Source organism: Chionomys nivalis, chromosome 4 (genome assembly GCF_950005125.1).
Source record: "Chionomys nivalis chromosome 4, mChiNiv1.1, whole genome shotgun sequence".
Classification (NCBI taxonomy): domain Eukaryota; kingdom Metazoa; phylum Chordata; class Mammalia; order Rodentia; family Cricetidae; genus Chionomys; species Chionomys nivalis.
This window is the reverse complement of record NC_080089.1, coordinates 104,733,678-104,747,318: the sequence shown is the minus strand read 5'-3', so window position 1 is coordinate 104,747,318 and position 13,641 is coordinate 104,733,678. Positions and strand designations below refer to the sequence as shown.

Below are 13,641 nucleotides of genomic sequence, written 5' to 3'. Positions count from 1 at the left end.
CAAGGATACTGTAGAGTTTTCGGTCCTTGGACTCGGAGCGCATACGGCTCAGCTGCTGCTTGTGGCAGCGCAGGCTCCAGGGGTTGTAGCTGATCTTCTCAGAACTCAGACCACTATTGCTGTCTAGCATCTGGAAAGGGACATCTGAGTGGCTGTGTAGCTCCACCTTTGGACTCTTTGCCTCCTGGGGGCTAAGAAGAAGAATAAACATAGCACTAAGAGAACAGAGAAGTCATCTTTAGAGACGCAGGGTAGAGAAGGGTTAGAGAAAGCCTAGCTTGTCATTCAGAACCTCCTTACAGGTGGCACTGACCCAGATAAAAGTGAGTAAACAGAATGAAAGTTGTCCTCCTTGGGCCTCTGAAAAAAAATCATGTCAAATTGTAGCATATGATAACACTTCCCAATTGATTAGTGTCAAAAGAAAAATCTGGACATTGGTAGCATGGGCCAGTGGGTAAAAGTACTTGCTGCACAAAGCTGGCAACCTGAAATGGAGTCCCAGGATCCACACGGTAGAAGGAAAGATCTAACTTCAACAACTTGTCTTTGACCTCTAGACATACAGAAAGGGACATGTACACCCACACGCACATACCCAATAAGTGGTACTTAATTTAAATAGTAAAAAAAGAGCCAGATCACACCTTTGATCTCAGCACTCAGGAGGCAGAAGCAGGCAGATCTCTGGGAGTTCAAGGCCAACCTGTTCTACACAGTGAGTTCCAGGACAGTCAGGAGTGCACAGCGACTGTGTGGGCAGGGAGGGAACAGTTGGCGGGGAGGATGAAAGAATACTAGGTGCTGGAGAGATGGCTACACGGTTAAGAATACCTACAGCTTTGTAGAGGACTGGAGCTTGGTTCCCAGCACTAAACTTACCCATGCAAGGCCAGTTCTATACACAAACACCATGTCATGGAAGGGGAAGGGGCTCAGAGGGCCCCGTCCCTACCTAAGGATTTATATGTAATCAGTGGTTGAGAGGAGAAAGATTTTTAACATGAGGGGCTCATGACTGCTTGTACGGTGCCAGGGTCAGGAAGCTCTAATGTCCCCGGATCCTCTACAAGCATCTGAACTCAGGCACACATACCCACACATGGACATATATATACATATAATTAAAAATAATAAAATATAAATAAATCTTCAAAAAAAGAGAAGAAACTAGAACAAGTACCATGCAGGATGTAAAGAAGCTGAAGCCCTTCCTTGTACACTGCTGGTTCGAATATGAACAAGTACAGCCCCTGAAAGTACTTTGGTGTCTGCACAGGACAGGTACAGAGCCAGAAGTCCCAGATGCTCAGGAGGTTAATGTGGCAGAATGCTTGAGCACAGGAAGTCTGAGACCAGAAGAGCATGGACAACACAGAGAAAATCCTACTTAAAGAACAGGATTGGCTTAGCGGTAAAGATGGCTCAAGTTATTAGCCAGGCGGTGGTGGCACATACCTTTAATCCCAGCACTAAGGAAGCAGAGGCAAGAGGATCTCTGTGAGTTTGAGGTCAGCCAGGTCTACACAGAGGAACCCTGTCTTGAAACACAAATATGGTTCAGTGTTAAAACACTCACCACACAAGTGAGAAAACTGGGGTTTGGATCCCAGAGCTGTGTTAGGCTGGGTGAGTGCAGTACCTAGGCTGGAATTCCAACCTTCAGAAGAAAAAGACAAGATGTGATGGCTATTCTTGATTGTCAATCTGACTGTATCTGAAATGAACTAAAAACCTAAGCAGCCAGGTACACCTGTGAAGGACTGTTCTGTTCTGAAATCATTTTAAGTGGGAAGACCCACTTTTAATCAGGCCTGGACTGTCTGCTGGGAACCTATATAAAGGACATGGAAGAAGGAAGCTTTTGCTCTATGCCTGCTTACCCTCACTCTAGCTGACAACTTCATTACTTCACTGGCATCAGAGCCTACTTCAGGATTCTGGCATATAGTGAAGACAAACTGAGACACATGGACTCATGGATTAAACAATTACTGGAGTCTCTAACTTTCTATTGGTAGATAGCCATTATTGGAGCGGCTGGACCACATTTGGTTAAGCTACTCTAATAAATCACCATAAATATAAACGTATGTTATATGCTTATGTAACACACACACACACCCCAGTTCTGTTCTTCCAGAGAATTCTGACTAATACACAGGGGATCCCCAGAGCAAGCTGAGTATGAGCATCAAGACTAACCATACTGGTGAACTAGTGAGCTTTGAATCTGAGAGACACTCCTCAATGAATAAGGTAGAAGAGTGATTAAGAATGATTTCTGATGTCACCTCTGGCCTCCAAATGCATTCACACCCACATGCACACCCACACACACATACACACACAAATGGGGAGTTGTGCCTGGAAAAAAAAACTCCTGGAGTTAAAGAAGATTACTTGACTGTAATTTCCCATCTAGGTATATATTCAAATCAACTACAAGCAAGGGCTAAAGCTGTACTTTAGTCAGTAGAGGGCCTGCCTACCATAAGGCCATGGGCTCGATCCCTACCAGGCATGGTAATGCATGCCTGTAATCCTGACAGGAGATAGGGGGAGGAGGATGGAGAAGCTCAAGATTACATAGAGAGGTCCAGACAAGCCTGGCAATATAACTTTTCACACTCACGCAATCATAAAAGCTCCCTGCTAGTGAAGCCATACACTCTAGAGATTGTAGCACAAGTCTGTGGCACGCAGCAGAGCACCACTGCAATTACAGATGTTACCATCCAGAAACGCTGGCCTTCTCTCCAACTGTGGATGACACACACCACCAACAGTCTAGTGTGTACTGAAAATGCTGCCCCTCCTCTGAGCACCAAGCATCTGGGACACTATTTTTCCTGAACTAAACGACAGGAGTCCAACAGTGCCTGCAACCTGTGCCCCACTTCCCAAGAGCAGACGCAGTCCACTCTAGCAAATACTTGCCAAGTAAACCCAGACAAGCTGCAGGTCTGGATAGAGCCCTGTAGTACTTGGCATTACCTCTGGAGTCATAGTCCTGGCCCTCGTGAGTGATGTCCACCTTTGCTATGACTCAGAATCTCTGCTAACAGGCCAGATAGAGCCCAGTCAATACAGACAGAGCTGACACCTTGACAGCAGACCCTGACGCTAAATCTACATTCACTGGCTTTTCACCCATGAGTCATAAAGCAAATGCTCTCACCTTGGAGAACAAAACAACTCCCCCTCTAAAAACTGCTAAACAAGAGTTGTCAGTTGCTAGCTACTGACTGGAATGTTCTGTCACCCAAATGCCCGAGACAGGCCCCACAGTCATTGGTTAGAAGGAAGCCCCTGTGGATGATGGAGATGAAATAAGGAAGTGCTCTTGCATGCAGACAGAAGCCCTCAGAATATTCAACACCAAGACATGTATCTCAACTAGGGTATGGATATGCAGCCCTCTCCTTGCAACACAGATGTAGACTTAGCCCAAAGGTCAGGGGAGAAACAAGCACAAAAGGTTCAGTATTAACATGAAGAGGACCTCTTAAAGCCTAAGTGAGGAGACTGGACTGCCCTGGAGTGGGAGTTAAAAGTAGTTGTGAGCCTGGTGGTGGTGGCGCACGCCTTTAATCCCAGTACTGGGGAGGCAGAGGCAGGCAGATCTCTGTGAATTCGAGGTCAGCCTGGTCTACAAAGTGAGTTTCAGGACAGTCAGTGCTGCTACGTGGAGAAACCCTGTCTTGAAAACCAAAAAAAAAAAAAAAAAAAAAAAAAGTAGTAGTTAGTAGTTATGAGCCACCTGACATGGGTGTTGGGAACTGAACTTGGTTCTTCCAGCTGGGCGGTGGTGACGCACACCTTTAACCCCAGCACTCGGGAAGCAGAGGTAGGCAGATCTCTGTGAGTTTGAGGCCAGTCTGGTCTACAAGAGCTAGTTCCAGGACAGGCTCCAAAGTTACAGAGAAACCCTGTCTCGGAAAACAAAAAAACAAAACAAAACAAAAAAAACGAAACTTGGTTCTTCCAGAAGTGCAGGAAGGCTACTTAATTCCCCCCACCCCTTTTTTTCTTTCCTAACTTGTTATTCTGGAACTTGTTACACAGCACAGGCTGTGTTCAAACACACAATGATCCTCTTGCCTCAGCTTTCTGAGTGCTAGGATTACAAGCAGGCATCACCATGCTTCGACTGTCAACACTTTATTGTCTATCCTTTGGACTATACACAGCCCAACAGAGATTAACTAATGCTCGCATGCAGTCTCAAGAGACATAATCCAGTCTCGTCCGCAGAGCAAGTCCACAACAGCTAAAGTTGTTGCACAGAGAAACCCTGTCTCAAAATACAAGACAAACCAAACAAAAAGAAAAAGGAAAAGAGAGAGACATAAGCCTGAGAAAAATCAATTCCCAATGTTAATGAAAAGTCACTAGGGTACTCCCTAGTCCATATGAACTATCACCACTCCACACTCAGACATCCTGTAAGCAAGAAAGTAGCTGTCGGTGCAATTCAACTTCTGACTTCTGAGTATGAAACTTAAAAGAAAGCTAAATAATCTATCGCCATTAGCATAGGGTATCCCTGCTTCTAAAATGCTGACAGAGCTTCAGTCTCACTGGGTTTAGCCATACTCACCATGGTGGAGGACCATAAAGGACGCCATATCTGTGGGAGTGGTCCCATGAACACCAGTCACCCCCAGCCCACCATCCTATTGTTGAGAACTCCTTTCTCATCATGTGTCAGGACTCCAACACTATCCTGTGTGTATCATTAGGATCCAACATGTACCAATAGCTCTGCATACTATCCCCTTACCTCTCAAAGGTCTCAAAGGACAGGCTGGCTTTCTCCTCCTTGTGGTCACTACCACTGCCTGACCGATGCAGGCTCCGGCGGGAGTGTTTACGCCGAGGTTGCTCCCGTTCTGGTGTGTCATCTTGCTCTACAGTCTCACTCTCCACGTAAGGGTAGGCTACCAAGTTGATGTAACCATCACTGTCTCCCTCAAAACAGACAGAAACCACACCTGTTGGGAGATAAAGCAGCTGGTTAACAAATACCACCACTGGTGGGGGTCCGTGTCTGCTCCTGCTTGGACATTACCTCTTCTGACTGAACTGTAAATCCTCTAGGGATAATAGCCAGCAGATATCCAGTTTGCAAAGACAGACAACCATCTTTATCCTCTATCTGCTGCTTACCTTTGAGGATAAATCTGTAATTATTTTCTACTCTTTTACTTCTCCCTTCTGCTTTCAGTTATTGACTTCTGTACCACTCACAAAGAATCTCCAGGTGACATTGAACCAGACAAATTTTAATGCTCTAGAGGGCAAGGACACGGCTCAGCAGTCAAAAGCAATTGCTGCTCTTTCAGAGTACTCAGCACTCACATGGTGGCAGCTCACAACCATCTGTTAACTTCGGCTCCAGGGGATCTAATCCCACCTCCACCTCTCCATAGGCACCAGGGATGCATGTGGTACACAGACGACATACACGGCAACACTCATACGCATATAAAACAAAAAATATTTTTCAAAGTGTGGTTGGTGGCGCACACCTTTAGACCCAGTACTCAAAAGGTAGAGGCAGGTGGATCTCTGTGAATTCAAGGCCAGCCTGGTCTACAGAGTGAGTTCCAGAACAGCCAGAGCTACACAAAGAAACCCTGTCTTTTTCCAAAAGACACTTTATGAAAAAATTTTAACCCTCTTTCTATTCAACAGCTTTAAGATGATCCCACCCTTGTCAGTGACATCATTAGATCTGTTTTCTTCCTGCCTAACAGTGTCACCTCAAGAAACAAACTGTCTCCAAGACAGCGCTCATATGAAGTATTTCCTAGCGTCTACCCTGGAATATCTATGGTGAAATGCCTTTCTGTGTTTTCTTGGAGCAATTTCTTCTCTCTCATTGCTTCATTTTCGTTGGGTAGCCCAGGTGGATCTCAAACACACTATGAAGTGGATGACAGCCTTAAACTGTTCTTTCAGCCTCTGCTTCCCAAGTGTGAGGGTTCCAGCTGTGCTCAACCATGTCTCCTTTTAACTCTCACTATGTAACTCTGGCCCCTTCCAAACCACAAGTCCCAGAGATCCACCTGCTTCTGCTTCCCAACTTCTACTTTTAGTTTTTACGTATTTTGCTTACATGTGTGCACATGTATCACACAAAGCCAGGATAGGGCATGGAATCCCCTGGAACTGGAGTTCCAGGAAGGCGTGAGCCTTCATGATGTAATGGGAACCAAGCCTGGGTCTGCAGGAAAGAGCTGCTCAACTGCCGAGCCACCTCTCCAGCGCCTCTGCCACTTACTTGTCAACCAATCTGTTTCTTCCAGATCGTTACCAAAAGAGATAAAACAGAAACAATACCCAGAAATCTAATGAAGTTTTTTTAAGAATGAAAACCCAACAATAAAGCTGCTCTCTGCAGAATTTTCATATCCTACCTGGATCATGCCCATCAACTACAGGTCTACTTTTACCCTCTTGCTGTATACAACTGGCTCCATAATCTGCAATGAGTGAGTGAGACGCACTACAAGCACATCAATACATCAATCACAAGTGTTCTCTTCCACTCATTTCCTTTTCTATGCCAGCTCTGCATCCTCGTAGAAGAAAAATCCTTCTGAAATCAAAGGACTGGATACTTCCTCCTTACATCTTACATCTTGTTCACGCTCACTCCTCAGGTTTCATATGCACAGCCTGTCCATGTGTATTATATGATTGTCTCTCGGGCAAGCTGTCACCACTGCCTTTTGAATTGGTTCATGGTTGAACACCCTCCAGTCTACAGTCTTATATTCTAGGAGTTCCCTCACACTCTAACCTTGACTGTCCCCAGAACTATCACCCACTTCCAGAGAAGAACCATCTTTCTATCAGCCTCTAGTTTTCCCATCTTGATTTATTCTTTGTGTAGTTAAAATGTATCTTCAAGGAATCCCCTAAGAAATTTCCGGGACATCAATTTTCTGAATCCTTTGTTCAAGTAATACTTTAGCTGAAGAAAGAGTTCTATGTTCGTTGCAAATGCAGTTTTACATTTTCCTTTCCAATTCAGATGGACCTGTACAGGCCAGCACTCCCAGTAAAGTGCTGACAAGACATGGACCAGCGCAGACGACCTATCTCAGTCCTTGGTATGAAGGAAGGAAGTCACGGATGCCTCCGTCATAAGGAAGACACTTCCTTCCACATCTATCTTTAGCTTTTGCTTTTGACAAGTAAATAAACATGTACAAAACAATTACAGATTGCAAGAAGTACTGTGAAGAAACTAAATTAAGGTTCTATAATTGCAAATGATGTCTCCAAAGCAGAGCATTTAGCAAAGGATGATCAAGGAGTGTCTGAGGGGTGCGGAGAGTTGCAGACACGAAGAAACACAATCCAATGTACAAGTAAACACAGAGGTAAAAACAAACTGCCATCATAAAGCCCCAAGCTGGGATAGTCTTAAAAACCAGGCTCTGGAGATATAGATCAGCTAGCAGAATGCATCCTAGCTTTCTCAAAAACCAAACAAAGGAAGCCGGGTGGTAGTGGCACTCGCCTTTAATCTCAGTACTTGGGAGGCAGAGGCAGGCGGATCTCAAGGCCAGTCTGGTCTACAAGAGCTAGTTCCAGGACAGGCTCCAAAGCTACACAGAGAAACCCTGTCTCAAAAGAGAGAGAGAGAGAGAGAGAGAGAGAGAGAGAGAGAGAGAGAGAGAGAGAGAGACAGAGACAGAGACAGAGACAGAGAGAGAGAAACAAAGGACAGAACAGAGATATGATTGAGTGATAGAGTGTTCAGCTAGTCCATTCAAAGTCCTTCATTCAATCCCCGGTACTGTTAAAAAAAAAAACCCACCACCACGACGGGCGGTGGTGGCACATGCCTTTAATCCCAGCACTCAGGAGGCAGAGGCAGGCGGATCTCTGGGAGTCTGAGGCCAGCCTGGTCTACAAGAGCTAGTTCCGGGACAAGCACCAAAGCTACAAAGAAACCCTGTCTTGAAAAACCAAAAACCAAAAAACAAACAAACAAACAAAAAATCACCACCACCACCAACAACAAAAACCAACAAAGGTAAATATAGACCTGCACACAATCTTAAGTATGCACATCAGAACCAGGCAGGTCTCAGTTCTGAGCAGGACTCAGATCTTTGTATGTGGCTGCATTATTTATAATAGCCAAAAGATGGAAGCAACATGAATGTGCTAACCCGCCAGCTTTTTTAATTTTATTTTATGTATGTGTTTGTGCCTGAGTGCATGTCTATACACCACATGCATGCAGTACCCACAAAGGCCAGAAGAGGGTGTCAGATCTTCTGAATCTGGGAATTGAACCGAGGTCCTCTAAAAGAGCAGCAAGAACTCTTAAGCATCAAGCCATCTCTCCAGCCCTCATCAAAAATTTTCAAGAGGCCTCTGAGGTTGTTCAGCAAGTAAAGGCACTTGTGGCCAGATCTGACGGCATGAGCTCAACCCCTGGAACCTGTGTGGCAGCAGGAGAGAAGCAGTTCCTGAAAGATGCCCTCTGTATGCCATGACACAAGAGTGCCTACACCATACAAATAAATGTTCTGCTTTAAATTTTGTTTTATGCATTGCTGGTGGGAATGCAAGCTGGCACAACCCCTTTGGATGTCAGTGTAGCGATTTCTCAGAAAATTAGGAAACAACCCTCCTCAAGACCCAGTAATACCACTTTTGGGTATATATCCAAAGGATGCTGAATCGTGCCACAAGGACATGTGCTCAACTATGTTCATAGCAGCTTTGTTTGCCATACCCAGAACCTGGAAACAACCCAAATGCCCCTCGATCAAAGAATGGATAAGGAAAATGTGGTACATTTACACAATGGAGTACTACACAGCAGAAGAAAATAACAGCTTGAATTTTGGAGGAAAATGGATGGAGATAGAAAACATTATTTTGAGTGAGGTAACCCAGACATAGAAAGACAACTCTCATATGTAATCACTCATAGGTGGTTTTTAAACATAAAGCAAAGAAAGCCAGCCTACAAACCACAATCCCAGAGAACTCAGACAACAATGAGGACACTAAGAGAGACTTACATAGATCTAATCTACATGGGAAGTAGAAAGTAGAAAAAGACAAGATCTCCTGAGTAAATTGGGAACATGAGGACCTTGGGGGAGGATTAAAGCAGGGAGGGGAGAGGCAGGGAGAGAAGCAGAGAAAAATGTAGAGCTCAATAAATATCATGGAAAAAATTAATTAATTACTTAAAAAAAAACACAGCCAGGTGGTGATGGTACAAACTTTTAATTCCAGCACTCAGGAGGCAGAGGCAGGTGGATCTCTGTGAGTTTGAGGCCAGCCTGGTCTACAGAGCTAGTTCCAGGACAAGCTTCAAAAAGCTACAGAGAAACCCTGTCTTGAAAAACCAAACCACCCTGCCCCACTCATAAAAACCTGGCCAGATCATAAATTAATGTACACACAGAGTGCAAGGATGAGACGTTAAAGTGGCCTGACTCCAAGTCACGGGGTTCTCTGTGTTCTACAAAATTAGCTCTTATCTTAAAACAGCTTCAAATGTTAAAAATTTCAGGGCTCCAGAGTACTCCATAAACATATTTCTCCAGCACACACAGACACAGCACCACACCATGCCCTTGTCATCTGTCCAATCACTTTAAAGTCTGCAAAGTACGCCTCTATACTCCTTAGGACCAAAGAACTGCTCCCTTCTCCCCTGTGCGGCAAACAAGAGACTTCTTGACAATAGGCTTTTCTCTAGCAGTGGGTCTTCCTGCTGTCAATTTTTCTTAGCTTTACTATCAATTAATTCAATTTTCATAATCTAAAAACCTGATAATTTTAGTTTCTAACTTTGCCTAACAAAATTGAGATAACAGAGAAGTACAACAACATCACAGGGTAAACAAAACAAGGACAACTGAGCCAAAGCCTGTCAGTCAAAGGTTGCTAGTCTCTTAAAAAGAACACTGACTGACCTTTGTATTCAGGGGTGAATTCCTTCATTTCAGGAGGGAGAGACTCGTAGAAGCGCTGTTCCCGGGAGATGAGAGGTTTGCACACAGTGTGATCGTCGTACCGCATCATGCTGCTGTGTCCGCCCACCTGATGGATGAAGGGCTCCAGGAGGACTCCTCGGTCTCCAGCCCGACTTGCGTTCTTGCCATACTGCCCCACTTCCATGGTTTGACAAACACACATTGCGTTGGGGGCCGGTTGCACACTGATGGCAGACGATGCAGCTCATGGACCACAAAATGAGTGCTAGGTTGATTCTGGCTAGTGGGAGGCCAATGGTCAGAGTCTGCTTAGCTTATTGTTCTGTCCTAGGAAAAAGAAGACAGGGAATCAAGAAAGGAAATCGAAACATCTGGCAAGTCAGTGTTTCCTGCTGTGTGCCCCCATCATGCACACTACTGGAAGGTAACAGGGAGATGAGAACTTTGTTAAAGTGATGCAGCACTGGTCTCCTCCACCCACTATCCTGTGTACATAAACTCCCCTACAACTCCAAGTACTCTGAGAATTTGGTTTCAGAGACAGACCATGTCACAACAATCAACATGACAACAAACTTTCAAATCCTTTTTAATAAGGATCAGCCGGGTGGTGGTGGCGCACGCCTTTAATCCCCACACTCGGGAGGCAGAGGCAGGCGGATCTCTGTGAGTTCGAGGCCAGCCTGGTCTACAAGAGCTAGTTCCAGGACAGGCACCAAAAGCTACAGAGAAACCAAAAAAAAAAAAAAAAAAGAAAAACAAAAAGAATAAGAAAAAACAGTAACAGTATGTTCTGTTCAGGGTCTCATCCTGAGTCAAGAGAAAGACATGGGTTTTGTTTGCAATCTGTCCATTAAGTGCACAACTCAGTGACATTAAATGCAATCCCACTGCTGTGCAACCATGGCCATCATTGACCCACCTACAGAGCACAGACTTCCATCATCCACACTGAATTCGAAGCCAGTTTTTTTTGTGTGTGTGTGTGTGTTTTCTTCTTTTTTGTTTTTTTAATACCGAGTGCTGGGATTAAAGGCGTGCGCCACCACCACCCAGCAAGAAAAGAGTTTTTACCTCAAACAACAGGTCATGTCAGTTTCAAAACTTCTCTGCTAAAGGTACAAAGAGCCAGACATAGAAAGCTATTCTCTGACAGGTTGCAAAATCACTTAAAAGAATTTTTTGTATGTTTTTTCCAGGCAGGGTTTCTCTGTGCTGCCCTGGCTGTCTTAGAACTAGCTCTGTATTCCATCCTAGCCTGGGACCCAGAAATCTGTCTCCTTTTACCTCCCAAGTGCTAGAATTAAAGGTATGCACCACCTTGCCTGGCTGTTTAAAATACTTTTTTTAATCTTTATTTTTTTGCTTTCCCCCAAAGGAATTCAGATTGCAGATCCTTCTGTTTTATGTCTGTGGCAGTTGATCTTCGGCCATGTCTGGCACCACAGCACTTCCCTCTCGACAGAGAAAAGGTCTTTGTGTCAAATAACTTCCCTCCAAAGTCAGCTTTTCTTTCCCTCAAGAAAGTTAAAATCTGGATCTGGAGAGGTGGCTCAGAGGTTAAGAGCATTAGCTACTCTTCCAGAGGACCCAGGTTCAATTCCCAGGAACCACATGGCAGCTCACAACTGTTTATAACTTCAGTTCCAGGAGAACCAGCCCCCTCACACAGCCATTCAAGTAGGCAAAACAACAACGCACATAAAAATAAAATAAAAAAAAAAAGTTAAAATTCTTGGCACTTCCTTAATACCAAATCCATTTTTTAAAGCTTCTGTTCTTTTCATACGTTAACATTCCAACTCAAGTTTTCCCCCTCCACTCCTTCCAGTCCCTCCCCCACCTCCCCTTCCATCAACTCCTCCTCCATTTTCAGAGGAAGCCAGGCAACACAGTGCTCTGTGGTCACATCCATGAGAATGCTGCAGATGCTGCCAACTGTGAAAAGCCAGAGTACAGCTCTGGGCAGAGGATTTGTAGATCCTAGGACATAACAGACACAGATGACTGCAAAATCCTTGCACAGCTAAAAGCATGCAGTTGCAAACAGCAGTCCTGTGAGCCCAGCCCAGTTGCTTTTAAAGGTACTAGATGGAGGCATCAATAAAGAGCATACACCACTGACAAAAGAAGAGAAAGAGGAGGGGGAGGAGGAGGCGGCGACCAGGCAGTGGTGGGGCGACATCAATAAAGAGCATACACCACTGACCAAAAAGAAGAAAAAAAAAAAGGAGGAGGGAGGGAGGAGGAAGAGGAGGAGGAGGAAGAGGAGGAAGAGGAAGCAGCAGCAGCAGCCGGGCAGTGGTGGTGCACGCTTTTAATCCCAGCACTCGGAAGGCAGAGGCAGGTGATCTCTGTGAGTTTGAGGCCAGCCTGGTCTACAGAGCTGGTTCCAGAACAGGCTACAAAGCTACACAGAGAAATCCTGTCTCTGTGTAGGAAAAAAGGAAAAAAAAAAAAAAAAGCCGGTTTCCCAGGGGTATAACAAGACACAGTAAGACTGGGCACAAGCCCTCATATCAATATTGGATGAGGCAACCCAATAGTGGGAAAAAAGCCCCACGCAAGACTACTCCTTAAAGATAGGCTGATGGGTAATAAGTCATAGTAGGAGCAGCATGTAGAGGGCTTTGAGGAGTCCTAGGAAACCATAGTCCAAGCTCTTCTTATATCCTAGAGATTAATAATCTGCCACACAGAAGAAACAATGTAGCTTGTTTCAATCATTACATCCATCCCTGGGATTTATAATAAAATAGCTGAAATCTTATCAGTGTATTTTTATTTTATTTTTTGGATTTTTTGAGACAGGGTTTCTCCGTAGCTTTTGGTTACTGTCCCGGAACTAGCTCTTGTAGACCAGGCTGGCCTCGAACTCACAGAGATCCGCCTGCCTCTGCCTCCCGAGTGCTGGGATTAAAGGCGTGCACCACCACCGCCCGGCTTCTTCTCAGTGTTTATGAATGGATTGTGGTCATGGAGTTCCACTGTTCTGCCTCTGAGCTTATTATGTACCTTGAACTATAAGAGAGTCCACCTGTCTTGTGTTTGTTTTAAAATACTTTGAGTAGCCGGGCGGTGGTGGCGCATGCCTTTAATCCCAGCACTCAGGAAGCAGAGGCAGGCAGATCTCTGTGAGTTCGAGACCAGCCTGGTCTACAAGAGCTAGTTCCAGGACAGGCTCCAAAACCACAGAGAAACCCTGTCTCAAAAAAAAAAAAAAAAAAACAAAAAAAAAAACTTTGAGTTGACTTGACATTTTAAGATAGTGTTTGGTAGCTTACACCTGCAATCTCCATACTCCAGCAGCTGAAGCTGGAGATAAAGGTTAACCTGGCCAGAGTAAAATTCTGCCTTAAAAAAAAAAGGTCAGGAGGCTAGCCTCCATTAGGTTTGAGGGGCCAGTCTGGACTATATAAAACCTGTTTTTGTTATTTTTTAAGGTTTATTTATTTATTATGTACACAGTGTTCTGTACGTTTCCATGCAGGCCAGAAGAAGGCGCCAGATCTCATTACAGATGGTTGTGAGCCACCATGTGGTTGCTGGGAACTGAACTCAGGACCTCTGGAAGAGCAGCCAAGGTCCTTAACCTATGAGCCATCTCTCCAGCCCTGCCGTTGGTTTTCTTTTTCTTTCTTTCTTTTTTTTTTTT

At 44.7% G+C, this 13,641-nt stretch overlaps 1 protein-coding gene across 2 annotated transcripts in view; it reads right to left on the bottom strand.

Moving 5' to 3' along the window:
* The window catches only part of Ip6k1 (inositol hexakisphosphate kinase 1), a 42,993-nt gene that overhangs the window by 7,608 nt on the left and 21,744 nt on the right, over positions 1-13,641 (bottom strand). Inside the window, exons 2-4 of one of the 2 annotated variants that reach the window (XM_057767678.1) lie at positions 9,966-10,313; positions 4,787-4,997; positions 10-191 (exon numbers count right to left, since the gene is read on the bottom strand). In XM_057767678.1, coding sequence (XP_057623661.1) covers positions 10-191; positions 4,787-4,997; positions 9,966-10,188 — 616 coding nt within the window. In that variant the 5' untranslated portion in view covers positions 10,189-10,313. The remainder of the gene's footprint in view (positions 1-9; positions 192-4,786; positions 4,998-9,965; positions 10,314-13,641) is intronic. The other variant, XM_057767679.1, reaches the window with a different exon arrangement.